Here is a 21,495-nt window from a genome sequence, read left to right on the forward strand (position 1 = left end):
CATAGTATAGAGGATGAAGAGAAAAAGAATGCTGCCTGATTGTGTAGTTCCTACACCGAGACAGAAGCATAAGAAATTAAAACCCCACCTCATGAAATAAAAAATCTCATCAAATTTATGCCTCTGCCCATACTCTTATTGGCCCGTGCTGGTGCAAGAGCCACCAATTAGAGAGCGTTGGAGAGGGGGGGGGGGGAGGCCACAATTGAAAAAGAGAGCGCGCAAGTTGACATTTTCCCCTAAAAATTTTTAGGTGAGGTTGAAGGTGTGGCAAGATAACACCACAGAACACAGGGGTCCACATCCACCATGGCACTACTCTCTTCAAAATTTAAACCCCACCCCCACCACAAATTCTTATCCCCATAGAAAGAAACCCCTTCCGAAAACAACATTTCAAATCAAAGCTCTCATCACAAGAATCCTTCATACTACTTTTCACGGATCCCACCATCATTACAGAGTATAGAACACAACAAAGTAGCAGTCAAATGGGTCTTTGCACAACCCACAAGGTCACAAAGCCACAAAAGCCTGAATGAATTGGTACACACAGTATTACATTTCTATTTTTTCCAAAAGCAAATTTAGAAAGAAACCCATCACCCCAAAAGCAACTTGGAAAAGCAAAAATGAGCTATACCATTTTACGGATTTTCCTCCTTATTGTAACTCTCATAAGATCAAATCTTAATATAATAATAGTACCTTTGCTTAATACTGACCTTTACAGACCTTATATGTCATTCTGATACTCAAATCCCTTGCAACCCCAGCTTTTCTAAGCTCAAGAGTGATTGACAATGGAGGAACAATACCCCCATCAGATGTATTATTAGCATATAGGTACTTTCTTTTAAGGGAATGATTTATACAGGATTAACAAAAAAAAATAGAAAAAAAGTTGGTATTTCACTTTTAAGAGTATTTTTGCAGAGACGGATGACTCATACCCATTTGCATCTTAGAATAAATAAGGAAAATATAAACAAATGCTCAACCAGAAATTGAATTTTTGAGTGAGGTGAATAATCAAGAAAATAGAAAGCAAAATACCTTCATACATCTTGAGTTCTTTCGGGCAATGGCAAGCCGACATTAAGAGATGAAGAAGGAATACCCATCATATGAGATTCTGAAGAACTTGGAAATTTTCCCTTCTTTGGCCAGAGCCAGATCTTGGAAACAGAGAAGCTCTCACCTTTACTTCCTCTACTGAGTTTCTTCCCCTCCATATCCACAATAACCGAAGAATTCTCATTGTTTGCTCTCCCTTTCACTAGTTTCACATCACCAGCATCATCTCTATCGTGGCGTAAGGCCACTTGCAGATTGGAATCACCAACAACATACTGATATGAACCCATCGAATAACATCTCCTCGAATCCAAATTACGACTACTGGTCTCTCCTTCTCCTTTTTCTTCTCCTTCTACTTGATCATTTTTCATATTCCTGAATTTACCGAGCCTCACGGAAAGAACCCTCTTTTCCCCAACAATCTCCTCTGTTTCCCCTGTTTTTTGTCCACAAGTGAACCTATCCTCTCTGTCGGTGGGAATCCCATCTTCTTCCCTCGGATCATCAAATTCAAAAACTGGGTTTTCAATCGAAAGGTCAGGAAGGAAGAGGGTTCCTCTGCAAAGAGGGCATGTTGAGTTTGACAGGAGCCAAGTGTCTATACAGTTGATGTGAAAAGCATGGCGACATATGGGAAGCAATCTAAGTTTGTCTTGTTCTGAAAATTCACAGAGGCAAACAGCACAATCGAAGGGTTCTTTTAGGCCCATTATCTCTTTGTAGAGGAAAACAGGGAGAGCATCTATGAAAGCTTGATCTAGACCCGAGTCATGGAGATGGAATAGCTGTTGTAATTGTCTTTGCAGAGCATCTGAGCCGGACAAATCTGGGTACCTATTAGACTGAGGGTTTGATGAGGAAGATGGTTTTTTTATGAGGAATCTAACGAGCAGGTGGAGCAGACCAGATATGAAGAATATAACAGCTAGAATAACTATGATAAAAAGAACAGCTGGGCTGATTCTGCTTCCAGATGACGATGGGGTTGATCCATTCTGATCATTACTACTACTGTAAGGAGATCGGACTGAAGAATAAGAAGAAGAAAGAGGAGGAGAAATAACAGGTGGGAAGTAAGAAGTACCATCTTTTTCCTTGATTTGAGACTGAAACCAAGACATCTGAGGATGAGTAGTAGATGGGAAAGACCAGAGCGTCGTCCTTGTTCTCATCTTTCTAATATGAAATCCAAAGGAACTGAAAAAAGAGAAGACTACCCATTACTCCCACTAAGATAAAAGGCCGAATTTATTCAAGCAGATAGTACATAAGAAAAGCAAACATTCTTCAGATTTGAGAACAAAGGAGGGGCTGAAGAAGGTGTTTCTATGCTAAAAATACCAATTTTTTTCCATGTATCAACGCACGAGAATATACTGTACAAGAATAAGGGAAGAGAGATTTGGGAGATGTTGAGGCTGCAGCTTACCTACCTTGGTTTAGTTGAATCCCGCCATTAAAGGACTTCATTTAAGTTTGATTTGGTGGGTTGTCTATGACAGCGTTGCAGCAGAAACCCTAAAAAAGTGACAGGTTTTCGATGAGGAGTTTTAAATTTCTGACAAGAAAAACCTTTAAAACTCCATTTATAATGGAAGGGTAAGGTGGGGTAGAGGACCAGAGCAGAGGTAGAGGGCTAGTGGTAGCAGTAGGCTAAGTAGCTTCCAAAGGCCGGAGATTGGGGAAGAGATGCCAAAAAGAGCCGCAGTTGGCAGTCTCGGGCGCCTGACTGATGTGTTTCCTTTTGTACAATGTAAGGAGGGCTTTTGTGGTAATTCAATCTGTATTCTGTACGATATCCCTGTCCGTTGGATTAGACGTGTGTAGGTGATTTTTCTTTGGAAGTTTCTCTTAAAAAGGAAATTTGTTATTGGGTTTGAGCCTTGAGCCTTGAGCTTTGAGGTAAAACGATTCCTATCGGACTTTTATCTGCTGTTGTAATTGAAGCGTTGCTGTGCGCATCATGCGGCGCAGTAGCATCCATGTGTGTACAGTAGAGTCGCATTGTGCGGTGCAGTAGCATCCATGTGTGCACAGTAGGGTCTGCCGTGCATATATGGCTGCTGCTACGTTACACGATGCACATAGCAGCGCTCCAATTACAGCAACATATAAAATTTTATCCCTATCAGTATCATTGGCCTTCAATCTTGATTCCGTATCTGTGAAACAACGCGAATCAAGGGTAAAACAGTCAAAAAAAAAAAAAAAAAACTCAAGGACAAATTTGTCTAATAAGGGCTTATCTTTCTCTATTTGTATTGATATCATATTGATTTTGAAGGTAATCGATACCCGATCTGATACCAATGTGGCTCTCTTCCAACTATGATGGGAACCGAAGGATCCAGCCCAGCTAAACAAAGGGTGTTTGGCTCATTTCACAGGTGGGCCTTCAGCTCCTGCCACTGCTGGAGAAAACCCAAGTCCTTCTGATACCAATCATTAAAACCATGCTCCCCAACCCTCTAAGAAATCGGATTTAGATCCTCTCCTGCGTGCATCTGACGGCTGGACTGTGGCATGACGCACACCTCAAATACGGTTCCAAAAAATAATCTTGGGTAATCTTAGTCTTAAAGGTGTGTTTGTGGTTTCAGGGAATTGATAGGTGAATCAACTGATTCAAATCTGAATTGATCGAGATTAATCCCAATTCCATTACCGTCGATTTATGCAAAAAAAAAAAACCCCTAGGATGAATTCATTCTTAGATCTAAGATCTGTTTCTAAAGTATTTTGGGACGTATTCTGGTTGATTTCGATCTGAACCAGATTGAAATAAACAGGACCGATTCGATCTCCGATTCTGTGTTTCAAAACGCTGCATACAACAATTAGATATGAAAGTGTTTGACAAGGTTTTACAGAACAGTAATGGATCGGTTGAATTTGATCCGATTCCAATCCAGACCGTCTAGAATTACCCGGAATTTAATGAAACCTGCCCTAACCCAAGTTTTTGAAAAAGAAATGGGTCGAACCGGATTGGGCAGAATCTTGAACCCATGATGCTTGATCCTTAGATTCTCTTTGTGGAATCCATCCATCATAAATCAGACGATCATGATAGCATATGCTTGCGTCATCAATGGCTAAAGATGACGTAGTTGAAAGCAAAAAAATCTAAGTGTGCGTGTGTGTGGGAATGATCATGGGAGCATCTCCCACACAAAGCTTCTCTTGCGTTCACATTAGGGATGTTTATCAATTACCACTTACCACCACCATTCAATATTGATCATGTTTTGAAGTATCAGTATTAGTATCGGTATCAATATTGTCATATGTATCAGATTGTCCGATACGATTGATATTGCATGATTTTGAAGGTGATGGATACTAATACATGATCGATATCATATCGATGAAATGGAACAGATAAGGGATAAAATGGTCAAAAACCTATTTTTTAAGAAAACACAGGGATAAACTTGTCCTATCTAGGCGGATACTATATCGATATTGTATCAGTTTTGAAGGTGACCAATACTTGATCCGATACCATGCACTAAAACCATGATATTGACTTGCATTGTTTGAGATCATTGCTTGTCTCCATGATTTTAGGTTGTTGCCTTCAAAAGGATAAATCATGTCTTAAAGTGTCAATAATCACTCTTTGTTAAATCTTAGCTACAAAGTCAATTACTTGAGTTTTGGATTAATGTCACCTCCCAAATTCATTGATTTTTAAAGGAAGGAAAGAGAAAATTAGGGTGTGAAACAGACAATTTTAGAGAGCACAATACAAGTAACCCATGATGCTTGATGGTATGGTCCACAAGTACCATGGTTTTAGTGCACGGCATCTGGTATTGGTCACCTTTAAAATCGATATGATATCGAAATGGATCAATATATCAATACGGATTGTCCATACCGGGCAAATTTACCATTTCACCAATATGGTATCAACATGGTATCAAGATCGGTGGCTAGCTATACCGATATAAGCGATCCAATACCGATACCTCAGACCACATCCAAAACACCACCGCTGCATCATCTTGTGTTATAAGAATCGGAATTGGTCGATCCGGATCAATTGATCCATATTGGATTTAAGAGTTAGGGCATATTTTGACCGATTCCAAGTCTACTCAATCCGGATTGGAAACTGCCAGGGTTGATTTCAGATTTTGATTCTGTTCTTTTAAACCCTGTGTTCTACATGCTTTACCTTCTTTAATCAAATCTCAATTCAGCAAAATGGTCATTGTTTAAGGAATCAGAATTGAATCATCAATTTCTGTCGAATTGGATCAGAATCGAACAATCTTGATTCTAGCCGCTTTAAATCGACTGATTTGTACTTGATTTCTAGGGTTCAAATCGGAATCGGACCCCATGGAAACTGTTTCCGCTAACTTGAACCATGTTCACTGTCTACCCCCAAAAAAAAAAAAATTCATGTTCACTGGTGACATTTTGTTTTCTGATGTAGATTGTTCTTGGAATTCAAAATAGTCCAGGGAATGCACTGCCACTATCCAAAGTTATGACTTTTCCTTTTCCAAAAGAAAATTGATTTTTCTTTAACCAGAATGTTCTTAAGATGCTTCTTTGCATTAGTTCAATAGTTGGAAAGAAACATCCCCATGAAAGGGATGCTATCTGCTTTGGACTTGTTTAGGGAAAAGGGCCCCACCGTCCCAAACAGGGATCTAGTAATAGGTATCGATCGGGATACCGATCTAGATCGGCCGGTATCGGTTCAGATTGGACGAATTTACCTTTATTTTACTTCTTTTTTTTTTTGGGGTGCAAACCCTTATTTTACTTCAAAAATCATTTATTTATTTATTTTTTAAATGTGTTTACCCTTGGACTTTACCGACCCATCGATATGTATCAGCTAGGAATCGGTATTGGTTAGTGATATGAATTGGTGGATTCAATACTGATTCTTTAAACCATGCTCCCAAAAGATTTTTTTGTTCGAAAAAAGCTGGACACATCACTAGGGCACCACAAGGTAGCAGAATTTGTGTCTATATCTCTCTTCCATCTTTGAAATAATCCCCTGTCCATCTTGTACGATATTCTCTCGTATGATGCTCTCCATTAATTTATGCAGGACAGGTGGTGTGTGTATCTCTCTTTCGTTGTTTTTTTTATAGAAGGAATTAAAAAAAAAATTAAGAACAAAAGGAAGAGTGCCGAAAAGATTCTCTCTTCTCCATGGTTGAAAGAAAACTTGATCTTGTTGTGAAACTTCACTTCATATAAATAGGAATTCCCATGCAAATGGCTTATTTGTTTTTTCAAGAATGATGGAACCTTTGAACTTAACATACGAAAAGAAAGGGTGTGGTATTACCAAGGACTGGCTAGTTTCATGGATTTCCCTTTGAGTTGCCTTAAAGTTGCAAAAGGAACCATAACTCTACCTTTGTTATTAATATAGATTCAAATCTCCTAGGGAAAGAAACTATTGATTGTGGGTCTATGTGGATTGAGCTCTTATTGACCTTTTTTTTTCTCTTCTGGATGGGGAGTGATAAAGATGGACATGCATATCATCCAAAGGGTGCCTAAGGGTTGTAATGACAGTGGCAAGAAATTAATCTAAATTGCATTCAATAGGAAGTTTGGTAAATGCATAGTAGAAAATTGAGATTTATTTTAAATTTCTATCCATTACTAGATATTTACCCTGGATAATAGGATTTAAATTTGGTATGACCATATCCATTCCAGTGATATACCTTCTTCAATTTAATCTAAATTCTATGAAATGCATCATATATTTTGTATTTAAGTTATATTTTATATGTTGTAGAATTTGTTGAACTTACTATTAAATTTTAAAATTGAAACTTAATTGGGCAAATTTATATACATAATAAAAAAAGTCAAATATAAATTAACTAAACAGATTCAAATTAGATATTATTATATCTACTTTTTTTGGGTAGAAATATTCACTTTACATTTGCATGTTCATTATCACAAGGCAATGGTTAGGTTACTCCAATAGTCCAATGTGACCAAGTGATCACGAGTTCGAGTCTCTGGCTGTTACAACTTTAAACTTCAAACTTGTCAACCCTAGTTTTTTTTTTTTTTCCTCCGAGTAAATTGTAGTATATTTTTTTCTACCACTCAAAGAATTCCCCTCAACCAAATTAGTCATTTTTTGCTTTGTTTTTCCTTTTTATTATTAATTTATTTTTTTTATAAAATGGTAATAGAAAGACTTGAACCCAAACTTCATGGATTTATCATTTCAATCAACCTAACACGTACGATCTTGACAAATTCCTATCATGTTGAATTTTCCTGTAACTCAAAATCTTTCACCTTCATGTGAGGTTGATGGGTCAAAAAAGCTCTCATTAAATATCATTCAATTCAGTTACAGGACTTTCATCTAAGAGAGAGGGAGAGAAGTTAGTTGCAAGCTTGCCGCAAAAATCCTGTATCTTACCGAAAGCCAAAGAGTCCAATGAATGCGGCACCTTATTGCCGAAAGTATGATTTTAAGCATAAGAACCAAGACTTTTTTGAGTACATAAAATCAATTCGTTATGGGCCCCCTTGTTGGATGGTCTAGCGGGTCTTCATTCATTCAGCGTTAGAAAATCTGGTCATTCATTACTCCTTCGCAATTGTGGGAACAGAGGAGAGTTCCTCTGCACGTACATCTTAGGGGCTAACACTTGTTCAGGACTACGTATTGAGTTGCCAGTGTACAAGGAGGTTAATGGAAACTACTCACTACATCTCCAATGGTCATATTTCTCATAGGGAGGTAATTTCCTGTCCGGAGTGTGGCCTACGCCAGCACTCCCATGCGTCTATCCCTCTCCTCCTTAAAACAAGGGGACAGAGGTATCTTTTCACATAAAAGAGAGATAGATTCATGAGAGTGCTGACATAGACCACACTCCCGGACAGAGTTCTTTTCCCCTTTGTAATATTACTCTTCCACATTACAAAATTAGAAATCCCACTCATGGAGATTCTTTCCCAAATGGACATTTTAGATTACTTGTTTGTTTTTGCCAGATATCATATCAGAAGTAAAATTAATCATAAATATTCTTCATTTGTTTTTTTTTTTAACCAATTTTTTTAATCTGTTTTTTCTCTCTGTTGATCACTTGACCCCTTGGTACTGCTGCATGTAGTTTGATTCGGTAAACGTGCAAGTTAACAAGCACGCACTCTCACTAGCTACATATATATTTATAAACAATTGAAGATAAAAGTTACAGAAATGAAGGATTTGCAAACATGAAATGCGGGAATTCACATTAAAACATGAATGGCCACAAAGTTGCTTATGGGTCTGGATGTCCTGCAACTTCATCATCGCTTGATGTGCTCCGACCGTCACTGATGTCATCATCGTCACTGCTATCTTCAGCTTGGGGATTGGTAATGTTCTCTCTCTTTGCATATTTCTCACAGTACTCTGTTGCACAAGTGATGGTAGAAAAATAAGTGTTCTTTGTTCAGTAAAACCACTGCTTTTGCTTTCAGCAAAAGAAAACCGATTTCTTATAATTTCAAGATCTAAATGATGAGATGGAAAGGTTAATATAAAACTTGGGTGAGATGTCTTCACCTTTCACTTTCTGTTCGTATTGTTTCTGGTCCTTCATCATCAGGGATGCTGCGTCACCATTTAATGGGTCTGAAGGATTTGGGTAAAGCAAAAGTTGTGGGAGGAACACCTCAAAGACATTCAGCAGATCTGCAGCCACAGCATGAAAAAAAAATCCAAAATGAAAGACGAAGCAAAAATCTCAGAGGGTTATTATTGTTGTTATTTGTATTGCCATTGTCACAGAAGCATAGAACATTATGTATAGGGTCTCAACAATCTACCATGAATGTCCTAATCAATGTTTGCATTCAAAACCTTATCCCACTTGAATGAGGTCCCCTACACGGATTCTGGTTTGCCATTTTACTCTGTTCAACAGCTTGCACTTGAGCACTTGAGAATAATGTCTTTACTACTATTATTATTTTGATAAATTGCAAATCTAAGTGTGCAGTCGTCAATGAAGATTTCATTAGTTCACCCATGGATGGTTAAAAAGGAAAGGTAGTTTTACCGAACATTGGACTCCAAGATTGGTTGATAACATCCAAGCATACAGAACCAGACCTGTGGTTCATAATAAGAGATGGTCAGCATGGAGCATCTAATTATAGAAGTATCCAGAAATGGTAATAAAAAGATGATATCTGTGGCCTTCATGAAGAAATATCAATAAAGCAAAATAACAAGAGCACCATAGAAGGTTGACATTTCAAAATTTTCTTTGCAGATAAAAAAATTAAGGAATTGTAAAATACTGCTTTTATGCCTAGAACGAAATTAAGAAAGATCAATGGTACCACTGACATTTCACGTAAATACGAAGATTCTACTGGGAGATGTCTAATACTCTAATATTCCCCACTAAAATAAATAAGGTATTTGACTGTACAAATGCACTTACAGCTCATCAACATTTGGATGGAATATTTTGTTCAGAAATCCAATAGAAGGAGACTTGTAAGGGTAGGCATCTGGCAGCTCCACACGAACTTTCCACACTCCACCTTCATAAAGGCCTGTAAGAAACACAGTCAGACAGGACCCAACAGACAATCTTTTTTTTTTTTTCTGGTACTAACAGATAATCTTGAGATGGAAATAAGGAAGACATAAAGCTAATCAACCTTTTGAAATATGGAAGCATGTTTTAAAAATAAAATTTAAATGCATTTGAAGAAGATACTGATTCTTCAGCATAAATTTGTCAGTAGATCCAATGACCAACAAAATTCCACCAAATTCCAGATTCTAAGTGGTTCTCTGGCTTCATAAAATTCGGTCTCTTCCTTCAATACTGAACTGGTATGCTAGAAAATTGGTTTATTGCTTTCTTCCCAGACAGGAAAAAACTTAGAGAGCTAGCCTCAGCAGATGAAGTTCATAAAGATCCCAATGTACAAGAAGAAGAAAGAAGGTTACCTGATTCTTTTCCAATAATATTTAGATTAATTAGTTAAATAATTGCACTCTCTTTAGTTTCATTTAATGAGGTAAGTCAGGGAAGATTCAAATCATGATGCATCATAGGAGCTATCAAATGAGGAATGTCATGTACTTCTTGTCCAATGTCGAGACGGACTAAATAAAAGCAATAGGCAGAAGAAACAAAAGCAGCAGGAATGACAAAGTCACCATTGTTATACTTCAGATCTTCCTATCCAAGATCAAATATTAACCATAAATTTCTCTGGTCCAATGAGCCAATTAGTAGGGGAGAAACAAAGAATATTCAACCAAACAATCTTAGAATTTGTAATGAAGTGTAATTTGTTCCTCGAACCAATAATGCCTGGCAACAGAACGGCATTTATCTCCCTAAAATGAGGTGGCAGTTGATAATACATCTTCCTGTATAAAAAGGTGTACCCAGTGCAAGAGGCTCTCGCCACTACAGGGTTTGGGGAGGATCATAATGTACACAGCCTTACCCCCACTTTGCGGAGAGGTCGTTTCCCGACTCGAGCCCCGGAATAGGACCGAGGAATACATTATGGAATGAAGAAAGAGTGAGAAGGACTAGCTCCAGTCTTTCTAGATCCCCGGGTTATACTAGCTCATTCCAGCCCTGTGGAGTCGACGCCTTTATGTCTATAGGGGGCTAACGAATCCTGCTGTAGGTGGCCTCTACATGAGCTTCAGGTGACCAAATATGAACTGATACCATAGGCACTGTGACGGCGAAAGAAGCAATCCATAGAAAGTTTTGGTGCCGCTCACTAAATTCTGTGGTTAATGAGATTTGTGAATCAGTCATCGGTTCAAATCCGATAAAGGCCTTATTTTTTCCACGAAGCAGCCACTGGGTTGCAATGGAGCAACCTTACCATTGCGTTGAGGCCTGCAACCTGTATCTACTTGAAATTTTTTTTTGACTACCATCAGTGAGATTCACATCAAAATCTAATCTTGAATGGGGTTATGCACACCTATGATATAACAAACAACTCATTAGGTTGACCCAAAGAAATTGTTTCAGAACCCACCTCCCTCTGTATAATACAGATAACTCCAGCCAAAATTTTGAAATGAAAAACAGAGACGAGACAAAATAACCTTTACAAGCAGTCTACTGTGCATCCTTCTTCACATAATGTAGTTGTAGCAGCAGAGAAACCTGCAATCAATACTTACCAAGCTTGAGAAGAGAAAGAGAGAAGAAGGCAAGCTTGATGGAGAAGAAAGAACCCCTAGAGCCACGGTAGGATTCAAAATGAATCTTATAGTGGTCTAGGCTAAATATTTCTATTGTCATTAACAATAGAGTCCAATAAGGAGTAAATAACATAAAGACCCAAAAACAAAGAAAGGCATAACACTTATATGACTCTACTAGACCAACTCTAACCAAACACTACTAGCTATTAAGAGTCTACTACTAGTAACAATATAACAAGGAAACTGGGGGAACTCCCCCTCATGCTATACGTTTAACACTCACCCTCAAGCTGGAGTATATATATCTCCCATACTCAACTTGGAACAACCACTAAGAAGCGCAGGCTTGAACAGCTCCTTAGTGAACATATCGCCAAGTTGATCGTCTGATTTGACAAACGGAGGAGAAATCAGTTTTTGCATAACATCATTCATCACAAAATGGCAGTCAACCTCAATATGCTTAGCCCTCTCATGGAAAACCTGATTACTGGCAATATAAATAACAGCTTTCTTATCACAATATATTTCTATAGGTTTAGTAATTGAGAATTTCAACTCCTGAATAAAAGATTTCAACCACATCATTTCAGTTGTTGTATGTGCCATAGCTCTGTACTCAGTCTCTGCACTTGATCGAGCCGCTATGGTTTGTTTCTTACTCCTCTAGGTAACAAGATTTCCACTAACAAACGTAGAAACCCAGTAGTAGAAGATCGATCACCATTAGCACCAGCCCAGATAGCATCAGAGTAACCCATAATACCAGAATGACCATGATGCCGATAAAAAAGACTTTCTCGAGAGCACCTTAAAGATATCCCAAAATGCAACAAGTGGCATCCCTGTGAGCCTGCTTAGGACTTTCCATGAACTAACTAATAACACCCACAACGGATGAAATATCAGGTCGAGTAACAGCTAGGTAGATAAGTCTTCCAACATGTTGTCTGCACTGATGTTTATCTACAAATTCTTTCGCATCACACACTTTGAGCTTCAGATGAAGATCCATAGGTCTATCCACAAGCTTAGAGCCCAACATCCTAGTCTCAGATAGAAGATCAAACACATACTTCCTCTAAGATAGACTACCCCCCTTAGTACTACGAATAACTTTAATACCCAGTAAATACCTGAGCTTTCCCAAATCCCTTATCTGAAAATGTCTATGCAAATACGTCTTGACATCTTCAATCTCAAAAAAATCATTACCAGAAATAATGATATCATACACAACCAGAATAACCACCTTGGACCCGCGTCGACAAACAAATACAGAATGAACAGAGAAGTACTGTGTGAACCCATACCATCAATGACCTTACTGAATTTGTCAAACAAAGCACGAGGGGATTGTTTTAACCCATAAATGGCTTTATGAGGACGTCAAACCTTTAATGAATTCTCTCTCTAAGCAACATACCCTAGAGGTTGCTCCATATACACCTCTTCCCAAGGTTTAAAGTATCGGTATCGGGTATCGTATCGGTTGGGTGATTTTAAGAGACGTATCGTATCGTATCGTTTCGAAGATACTTATCGAACAATACAAATACGCATAGAAATGGTTAAGATACACATGGAAATACACTTTTGGAACAAAAAACAATATAAATAAGCAATATATATTGTCATACATAAAACCTAAAATGGTGAATAATGTATAACCAAACAAGTGCATTAAATTGAAATTGTTATAAAAGATGAAGTTTCTCACATGTTGTAATCGTCTATAGCCATGAAGAGTATTCGATAATGCAAAGGATGATGTTGTAGCACTCCTTAATTCGTTTTTTAGTTTAAAAGTGTGAAAAACCAAGATTAAATGCAAGATTTTAGACTCTTGGTTGAGAGTTTTCCTTCATTTTTTCGTTAAATTAGGAATTGTATAGAGTCTGTGAGTGAAAATGGATTTTTTTATGGAATGTATCAATGGTATCGGTATGTATCGGTATGTATCGGTACGTATCGGTGATGTCTCGGTATGTATCGAGCCGTATCGACCGATACGTATCGATACGTATTAAACCACCCACTGAACCTTTTACTGGACATATCGATGGTATCGATACGTATCGGCCCATATCGGTCAATACATTTCAATACAATTCGAGACAGTTCATTTTATTAAAAAAAGGAGACGTATCGGTATCGACCGATACCGATACGTATCGGTCCGTATCGTATCGGTCGATACTTTAAACCATGCCTCTTCCTCAAGATCACCATAAAGAAAAACATTTTTGGATATCAAGTTGAAACATAGGCTAGTCAAGATTTATAACCAAGGATATCAGAATACAAACAGAGTTAAGATGAGCAAAGGTCTCAAAATAGTTGACGCCATACGTCTGAGTATATCCTTTGACAACCAAGCCAACTTTCAGTTGCTCAACAAAATCATCTGGTTGGTACTTGACATGATAGTGTATACCTAATGACAATGCACAAGTTTCTTCCCTGGGGTAAGTAAATAAAAGACCATGTCTTGCAATCTGACAAGGCATCCATCTCTACATCCATAGAGGTCTTCCTACCAAGATGTAACAATCATAGTTGTCACGGCGGTTAGGCGACCCAAGGCGTTGGAGAGGGTAAAAAAATCAACGCGTCACCAAGCAGGCGACCAAGGGAGAGATACTATCAAGGACAACAGATGACAGGTGATTAATCAAATAGCCGACAATCAAAACAGCATCACTCCAATGAAACTTGGAAACATGCATATGAAACAAAAAAGATCGAGCAACATCCAGTAAATGTTGGTTTTTCCTTTCAGTCACATCATTCTGTTGAGTATTATATCTACAACTAGTTTGATGTATCATCCCATGATCAGAACAAAATTCAAATATTTCTCGTTGAGTATACTCAAGAGCATTGTCAAAGCAGAAAACTTTAATCAACACACCAAACTAAGTATTTATTTCATTATAAAATTGCTTAAAAATATAATTAAAAATGTGATCGATCTTTTAAAAAATATAACCAAGTCATTCGAGCGAAATCATCAACAAAGGAAACAAAATTGAATCTTGACATGACACAAACCCCAAACAGCAGAATGAACTAAAGAAAATAAAGAGGAACTCCGAGAGACATCACGAGAAGGGAATGGAATACGATGATGCTTTCTAAGTTCATATGCCTCGCACTCAAGTCAAGAGATATGCTTGCAATTGGGAACCAAACAATGGAGTTTGGAAACAGAAAGGTATCTCAACCGGTAATGCCACTGGAGAGAAGAAGACACAGTAGAAGTAGTAGAAGCAAAAGTAGGAGTGACATCGTCGAAGTAATATAGACCATCCTTCTTACGCTCTCCACCAATTGTTTTCTTTGTCTGGAGGTCCTGAAAAACACAAGAAGTAGGATAAAATGTTATTGAACAGTTAAGGGATTTAGTTAATTGAATAACAGAGATAAGATTTAAAGGTAAGTTAGGAATATAAAGAACAGATTTCAACATAGGAAGAGAAGATAAAGTAACACAACATACGCAGATACCTGAGTAGATGAGCCATCAACAAGTATGACTCTTGAAGGGTGATTAATCTTCTGAAGTAAAGAGAGTACATGGGACTCACCAGTTATATGAGAAGTGACAGTCACTAACCCATGGTGTAAAAGAAAAAGAGGAGGCAAGAAGTGCACTAGTACCTGAATGAACGATGGTAGCAGTGGATGTAGAAGCAGATGTCTCAATTTTTTGAATACGCTTTAGTAATTGATTGAATTAATCACGTAACTAACTACCTCTAGAGTTAGAAGCCTGAGTAATGTTGGAAGATGAAGCCGCAGTAGAATTCTGGTTGGAAGTAATAGTAGTAGAAGATAGTTGGTGTGCCCAATCAGGTTTCCTGTGCTTCGCCCAACATGTATCAATCATGTGATTCATCTTTCCACAATGAGTACCCTTTGCCACGACCACCACCACGGCCTTGACCTCCCACTGACTGTGATCCCTACCAGGAAAGCTAATACCACAACCACGATCCCCACTATTTGACTAAGAGCTGAGCTATCTTTAGATGAGGTCGGGTCAGATTTGATGAACACGATACGCTGCTTTCGACACAATGCTTCATTCATGGATGGTATCTGCTCGTATACAAGTATTCGGCTTTTTACGGATAGAAGGTCAAAGTCCAACCCATTCAAAAATTTGGCAACCAAAAATTCAGCACGTCGAGATTTAAGGATGTCAATGTTGGTAGAGAGAGGTTGGTACACATTGAGTTCTTCCCACATGCCTTTCAAGGAGCTATAGTAGTCACCAATAAACTAGCCATTCTGCTTAAAAGAGAGGAACTTTTCATATATGTCATCTACCCTAGACATATTCTTATCTTGGGAATATCTTTCTTGGAGGTCATCCAAGAACCCCTTAGTTGTGGTGTGAAACATCACGTTGGCAGCCACAAAAGGCTCCATTCCGGATTCTTAGCACCAGGCGTAACGGGAATTGGCTTAGTAAGATAGTCCATCTTTTGCTTGACAGTGGTATAAACTAACAACCTATGCCCAGAGAAAATAATTTGATGCACCATTGAGTTTCATAGAAGTTATTTGGACATAGATAGAGTCCACAGGAGAGGATTTTGAATTGCCCATTAGATAAGAAGAGTCCCAGATAGATCCAATAAATAAATCAGAAACCAATCACAATGAGGATAAAATGGAAGACGGTGGAAGCACCAATAGGAAGTAGAGTCAAACAGAACTGATTAACTAGGATACCCATTCCGATAGGTGTCCAAATATGACGAATAAACACTAATCCAATAGGAAAACTGACTAACTGGAAATGTATAGTAATTCAATTGAAGAATCAGCACTATAGGAACCAAGTTTGATGAATAAATAGGAACCAGTAGCAATATAGAAGATTCTGAAATCACAAAACCAGATTTTAGGGTGATTTCATAAATTACCATCAAGGTGTCAGATTGAGACCAAACTGAGATCGTGGGGACCCTTTCAGATGGGCAACACTGCCCAGAAATATCAGACCAGATTGATGGTCTGATCTCTAATAATTTCATAACTGAAATTGTCCTGAAAAACAGAGTAGCACCAGCCCCTTTGGAGAACTTTGATTACACAATATTGGAGGCTTGGATCAGCCTCAAACAGTATAGAAGATGCTTACCATGAGGGCCAACAACGCCCTAAAATACCATGTGAAACTGCTGGCTCAATATAAGAGAAGGGCAGATCTCAATTCTGCCAAAAATAAGAAACCAGAAACAGGGGAATCTTTGTCCCCTCCAGTTCCCTGCCCGGCCCAGTTCCCCCAGTACCTGTAATAGGGGGGGGGGGTTGCGTAATGACCACCTTACTCCTGCCCGAACACTCTGTGATGCAGGTCCAAGCACTAGGAAGAAGAAGAAGCCTTGACTTGGCTGTTTTGTGTTGGAGCCTTTCTTTTTTTCTGTACTTAGTTTTTTTTTTGAGCTCTTAGATTGAACCGGTCCAACCAATGGTCCAATTTAAGCGACTCTTTCCTATTGGCTGCTTTTGTTTTATTTCTATTGGCTCTTAGAGCATCTTTTAAAATTTTTATTTAAACTATGTTTTAGTCTCCTCCCTCCACGATTTTAAGAGGGTGGAGTTGTTTTGTAACTAGGAATCAGATCTGGGATTCCTAATCCATATCCGAATAAGTGTAAGGCCTTTGGCCCTTTTTAAAGCTATAAATATAGTAATTGTGGGCAGGCTCCCCCACTATTTTCTGCATAAATTTTCCTGCTTTTCAAGCTTTGTTGCTGCCATCTTGCTGCTGCCTCTGCTCCTTTGTGAGTGAATACATCCTTGTGGATCTCAAGGTGGTAAAGGGTAGGTGGACTCCTGCGACTCCTTGCATTGTGAAGATCGGGAGGCTCTTTCAAAACATCAAGCTGCTGCCATTGTCCTGCAATACAGTGAGTTTGAACCTGTTTTCTTATTTTAACCCTTCTTCTATCATCCTTCACCTTCCCTTAGACCTAATCCACAGTCCCCTCCATCCATCAAACCCTAATTCTCCATTAAACTTGCACTCCTACCTCCACTAGGATTCCCCCATAACTCCAGATTTATCCATCACTTTCAAACCCTACTTCCAGCCTACATCTCCCACATCACTCCCCACACTCGACCTTAACCCTAGCCCTTAGTCTCCACTTTAACCCTTCCATTCCCCCACTCCATTAAACCTGAAAACCTGCACCTCGATTCTGCCCAATTGCAGAATTTTAGAACCCTTCCAAACCCTATTATTTATAAGCCATTAAAGCCTCCTAGACCTGCATATTAAAACCCTATAAACCCCATTACCTTTACTCAACCCTAATCCTAATTTCTGCCCTATTTAGCCTAAGCTGTCCCAATCGGCCAGCCTTGTTAGGTGATCCCATTCTCCTGGCTCCTAGTGGGACTTCTCCTACCTAGGACTACATCACTCTGCCCGGTTGGAATCCACCCCCCCTCTCTTATTACAGGCACTGGGGGAACTGGGGGAGATAATTTTCCAGAAACAGGTGCCGCCAGCCAGCCTTATGTTGATAAAATCAATTCCTGTAGATGAATGACTCCATGGAAACCCAGAAGTAGGTAGTATATGCAGGGAAACTATTTTATCTTCATCTATAACCATTAACTAGAGTCTCATATAGTATGTATGGCAGCATAGATTGCTGCAACCTAAAGGAAAGCTCTCTAAAGACTTTCAAAACAGAGATAGGAGATGAAGTACTGATTTAAAATCGCTCTGATACTAAGTAGCAGCAGAGAAACCTGCAATCAGTACTTACCAAGCTTGAGAAGAGAAAGAGACAAGAAGGAGAAAGGAAGAAGGTTCTTCAAGATCGATGAAGAAGAAAGAACCCCTAGGGCCTCTGTAGGATTCAGACTGAATCCTATTGTGGTCTAGGTTAATTATTTATAGGGAGAAAGAATGCCACCTGGGTGTGTGCGGTGTGCTGCCCTTGTGCCCAGATACAGGGGCAAGCGAAATGACCACCACGCCCCCATGGAAAAGGTGGAAATTCCCCGGGGTGCGGCGGTCATTTCGCTTGCCCAGGTAGCATTCTCTTTCCTTTATTTATAATGTCAATGACAATTAAGTGTACCGCACCTTGGCGCAACGGTAAGGTTGCTCCATTGTGACCAAGAGGTCACAGGTTCAAGTCAGGAAACAGCCTCTCCACAAAAAGGAGGTAAGGTTGCGTACATTATGACCCTCCCCAGACCTTGCAGTGGCGGGAGCCTCGTGCACTGGATACGCCCTTTCTTTTAAGGGTAGAGTCCAATAAGGAGTTAATTACATAAAGACCCCAAAATAAAGAAATACATAACACTAATATGACTCTACTAGACCAAATCTAGCCAAACACTACTAGCTACTAAGACCAGTAATGATATAGCAAAGGTGAGGAGGAACTCCCCCTCATGCTCTGGCTATACACTTAATAGTAGTCACTTGTTTACATTTTCCTGTCATTTTTTTGCAGCAAATCCAAGTAGGTTCATGAAAAGAATTTTCACCCACCCTTTCTACTCATCACTTTCACTTGTATGATTTCTAGAATTTCATTATCCAATCTTGAAATTCCTTGGGATATAGATTTCCATCAAAATCCAGGATGCGAATGCAGATCCCTGGATACCCTTGTTCTTCAACTTCTATTAGCATCTATATTCTTTGACCTCTCCATTGTTGGAGCACAAAAATTCCTTCCAAGCAAAACTCACCAAACCATCTGTTTCTTCTGGCTTTGTACATTTCAGCACCAGAGCTTCCATTGGTTTGGGCCAAGAATAAATTAAAAAACTTCCACAAATCCAGCAAATCCTAGTCCTCCTGATGCAGATCCAAGATATGATCTGCTAGTGGTGGGCAGCATGGACAGAGAAAGGAGATAAGGAAATCTGGGCAAGAGAGGAGAGAGAAAGGAAAGGCAATAACCTCACTTTAAAATCTAACTAATTCTTAATCCATTTATTCAAATTGTGGGGGCTTGCAAGCCTTTACAATGTATGTAAAGTTGTAAAATAAAAAAAATAAAAACAGAAAATTAAAATGGACTCTAAAACTAACAATTGATGGGCTGATGTGGCAGTACCCAAAATTGACTAAAATAATACGGAAAAGATAAGGAAACTTCCTCCAGCCAGAATACTTTTGGAAGAGTTCCTAACCAACCAAACTCAAAGAAAAAATGCAAACAGAAAAAGGAACAACTCCTCTAACATTGAGAGACTTGGAGTGTCCTAAATCACTCCACTATTACAATAAATAAATCGAAAAACAAACTCCCACGACTTGGACTGAGGATAAGGTTTCTGAAAATCAGGAAACCACCGGTCGCCAACCTTGAAAAACATTTCAACTGGCCCCAAAAATTGATTGACAGCTATCTAATAAGATAACTTCCTAACTAATAGCTAATGGGCCCCACTACTAGTACTAACTACCTAATTAAAATACTAATTTCGTGACCCCTATGGACCTAAAATTTGGACCTTATAATTGAGCCCATTACAAATAAAAACACCTAAAACAAAAGCCCATAACCAAACATTATCAAAACAGGTCCAGAATAAAAGATCAAACCACATCCAATGTGGTGATCATACTCCTGCACTACCCCCTCCATAATCAAATTAGCATTGCTACCAACTGCCAAAAGACCAGACTAAACAATATGAGAAACAACACAAACATTTCTTCAACACTTTCTGATCACCATTTAAGCAGAATTACTCAAAGAATTCTGGTAAGATGAGTCCAGTTTCCCCAACAAGATGTAATATTACAAAACCACAAAGGTTAAAAATCCAAGCAATCCGATGCCACAAAATGAACAGACCAAAAATATCACCAGTAGTCCAAAACCCCATATCCATATCCATATCTCAGTCCCTTTTTATGTACAAAATATTTTTTTCAATACATCGAAGACAGAATAAATGGTGTGTAATTTTGGTTCCACTAAGACGGATAATGAAATGGTGAATACTGCGGAGAGAAAGATACCGCAAAGTGATTATTTTAGATATTTGGTGACAATCATAAATAAGGAGGGTGGTATAGAGGATGGTGTTTCACACATAATTAAAGTGGGATGGATGAAATGGAGAGGTGCGTCCAGAGTGTTGTGTGATTGTTATATTCCTTTAAAACTTAAAGGAAAATCTACAAGACAATCGTACGACCGGCTATAATGTATAGGGCGGAATGTTGAGTAGTTAAGAAATGTGATATAGATGAAATAAGTGTAACCGAGATGAGGATGCTGAGATGGATGTGCAGTAAAACTAGGAAGGATAAAGTTAGGAATCACCTTATTATGGCTGAGTTGGGAGTTGTCCCGATACATGACAAGCTGCGAGAAAGTCGTTTGAGATGGCATGACCATGTTCAAAGGCAGCCTTGGGATGCCCTAGTACGGAGGAGGGATCTGATCCAGATCGAAGGAGCCGAAAGAGGTAGGGGCAGGCTGAAAATGACCCTGGGAGATGTAGAGAGGAAAGACGTGTATGGTTTAGGTCTTGTATCAAGAATGACCCCGAATAGAGCCATTGGAGGGCAAGGATTCATGTAGCCAAGCCTGGTTAGGTGGAATTTTGCAGAGTGGCTGTGTTCCATGCATTGCAATTGTTTTATTTATTTTCTTTGGCTTTGAACGGATCCATGTATCCGACCCCATTTAGTTGGGATAAGGCTTCGTTGTTGTTTGTTGTTGTTTTTTATGAAAACTAAAATTCAGAGCAAACTAGTTCACATAGAGCAGTCCAAGAAAAGAATATAGCGTACTTAAACTTGTAAAGTAATACTGATTTAGCCTAATACCCAAAACTTCTAAAACTCCACTACCAAAATTTAACCCTTTACACACTCCTAGAAGTAATAAGACAGAATCTAGTCAAAAACATAAAAGATTAATTACTCATTTACTTTTTAATGGGTAAGTAAATTTTATTGATTAAGAAGAGGAAATATACAGCCAAGTGCACCAGAAGTACAAAAAAAAGCCTCACGAACAACTTTGTCATCGACGAAGGAGCCCAAAAGTACAAAACTACAAACCCATCCTAAAGAAACTGGTAAACACAAATATGTATATTCCCTTTCAGCCGGATAACTCCTAGCTATCTCATCCCCTAGGAGAGGTAACTAGATTTAGGTCTTTATCAGAAGAAGTTTCAACATC

At 38.7% G+C, this 21,495-nt stretch overlaps 2 protein-coding genes across 8 annotated transcripts in view; both read right to left on the reverse strand.

Annotated features, from left to right (window-relative positions):
* Positions 1-862: 862 nt before the first annotated feature.
* Positions 863-2,264, reverse strand: LOC122656424 (RING-H2 finger protein ATL46-like). Its single transcript, XM_043850933.1, has one exon. The coding sequence runs from the start codon at positions 2,250-2,252 to the stop codon at positions 1,059-1,061; it is 1,194 nt and encodes a 397-aa protein (XP_043706868.1). The 5' UTR covers positions 2,253-2,264; the 3' UTR covers positions 863-1,058.
* Positions 2,265-8,271: 6,007 nt separating this feature from the next.
* LOC122656427 (ubiquitin-conjugating enzyme E2-23 kDa-like) overlaps positions 8,272-21,495 on the reverse strand; it is a 28,998-nt gene continuing 15,774 nt past the window's right edge. For 6 of the 7 annotated variants that reach the window (XM_043850944.1, XM_043850946.1, XM_043850943.1 and 3 more), the window contains 4 exons: positions 9,543-9,657; positions 9,153-9,205; positions 8,657-8,785; positions 8,272-8,503 (listed from right to left, as the gene is read on the reverse strand). In XM_043850944.1, coding sequence (XP_043706879.1) covers positions 8,370-8,503; positions 8,657-8,785; positions 9,153-9,205; positions 9,543-9,657 — 431 coding nt within the window. In that variant the 3' untranslated portion in view covers positions 8,272-8,369. Of the gene's footprint in view, positions 8,504-8,656; positions 8,786-9,152; positions 9,206-9,542; positions 9,658-9,765; positions 10,167-21,495 lie in introns of those variants that run through there. The other variant, XM_043850945.1, reaches the window with a different exon arrangement.

This window comes from Telopea speciosissima, chromosome 3 (assembly GCF_018873765.1).
Source record: "Telopea speciosissima isolate NSW1024214 ecotype Mountain lineage chromosome 3, Tspe_v1, whole genome shotgun sequence".
Lineage (NCBI taxonomy): Eukaryota > Viridiplantae > Streptophyta > Magnoliopsida > Proteales > Proteaceae > Telopea > Telopea speciosissima.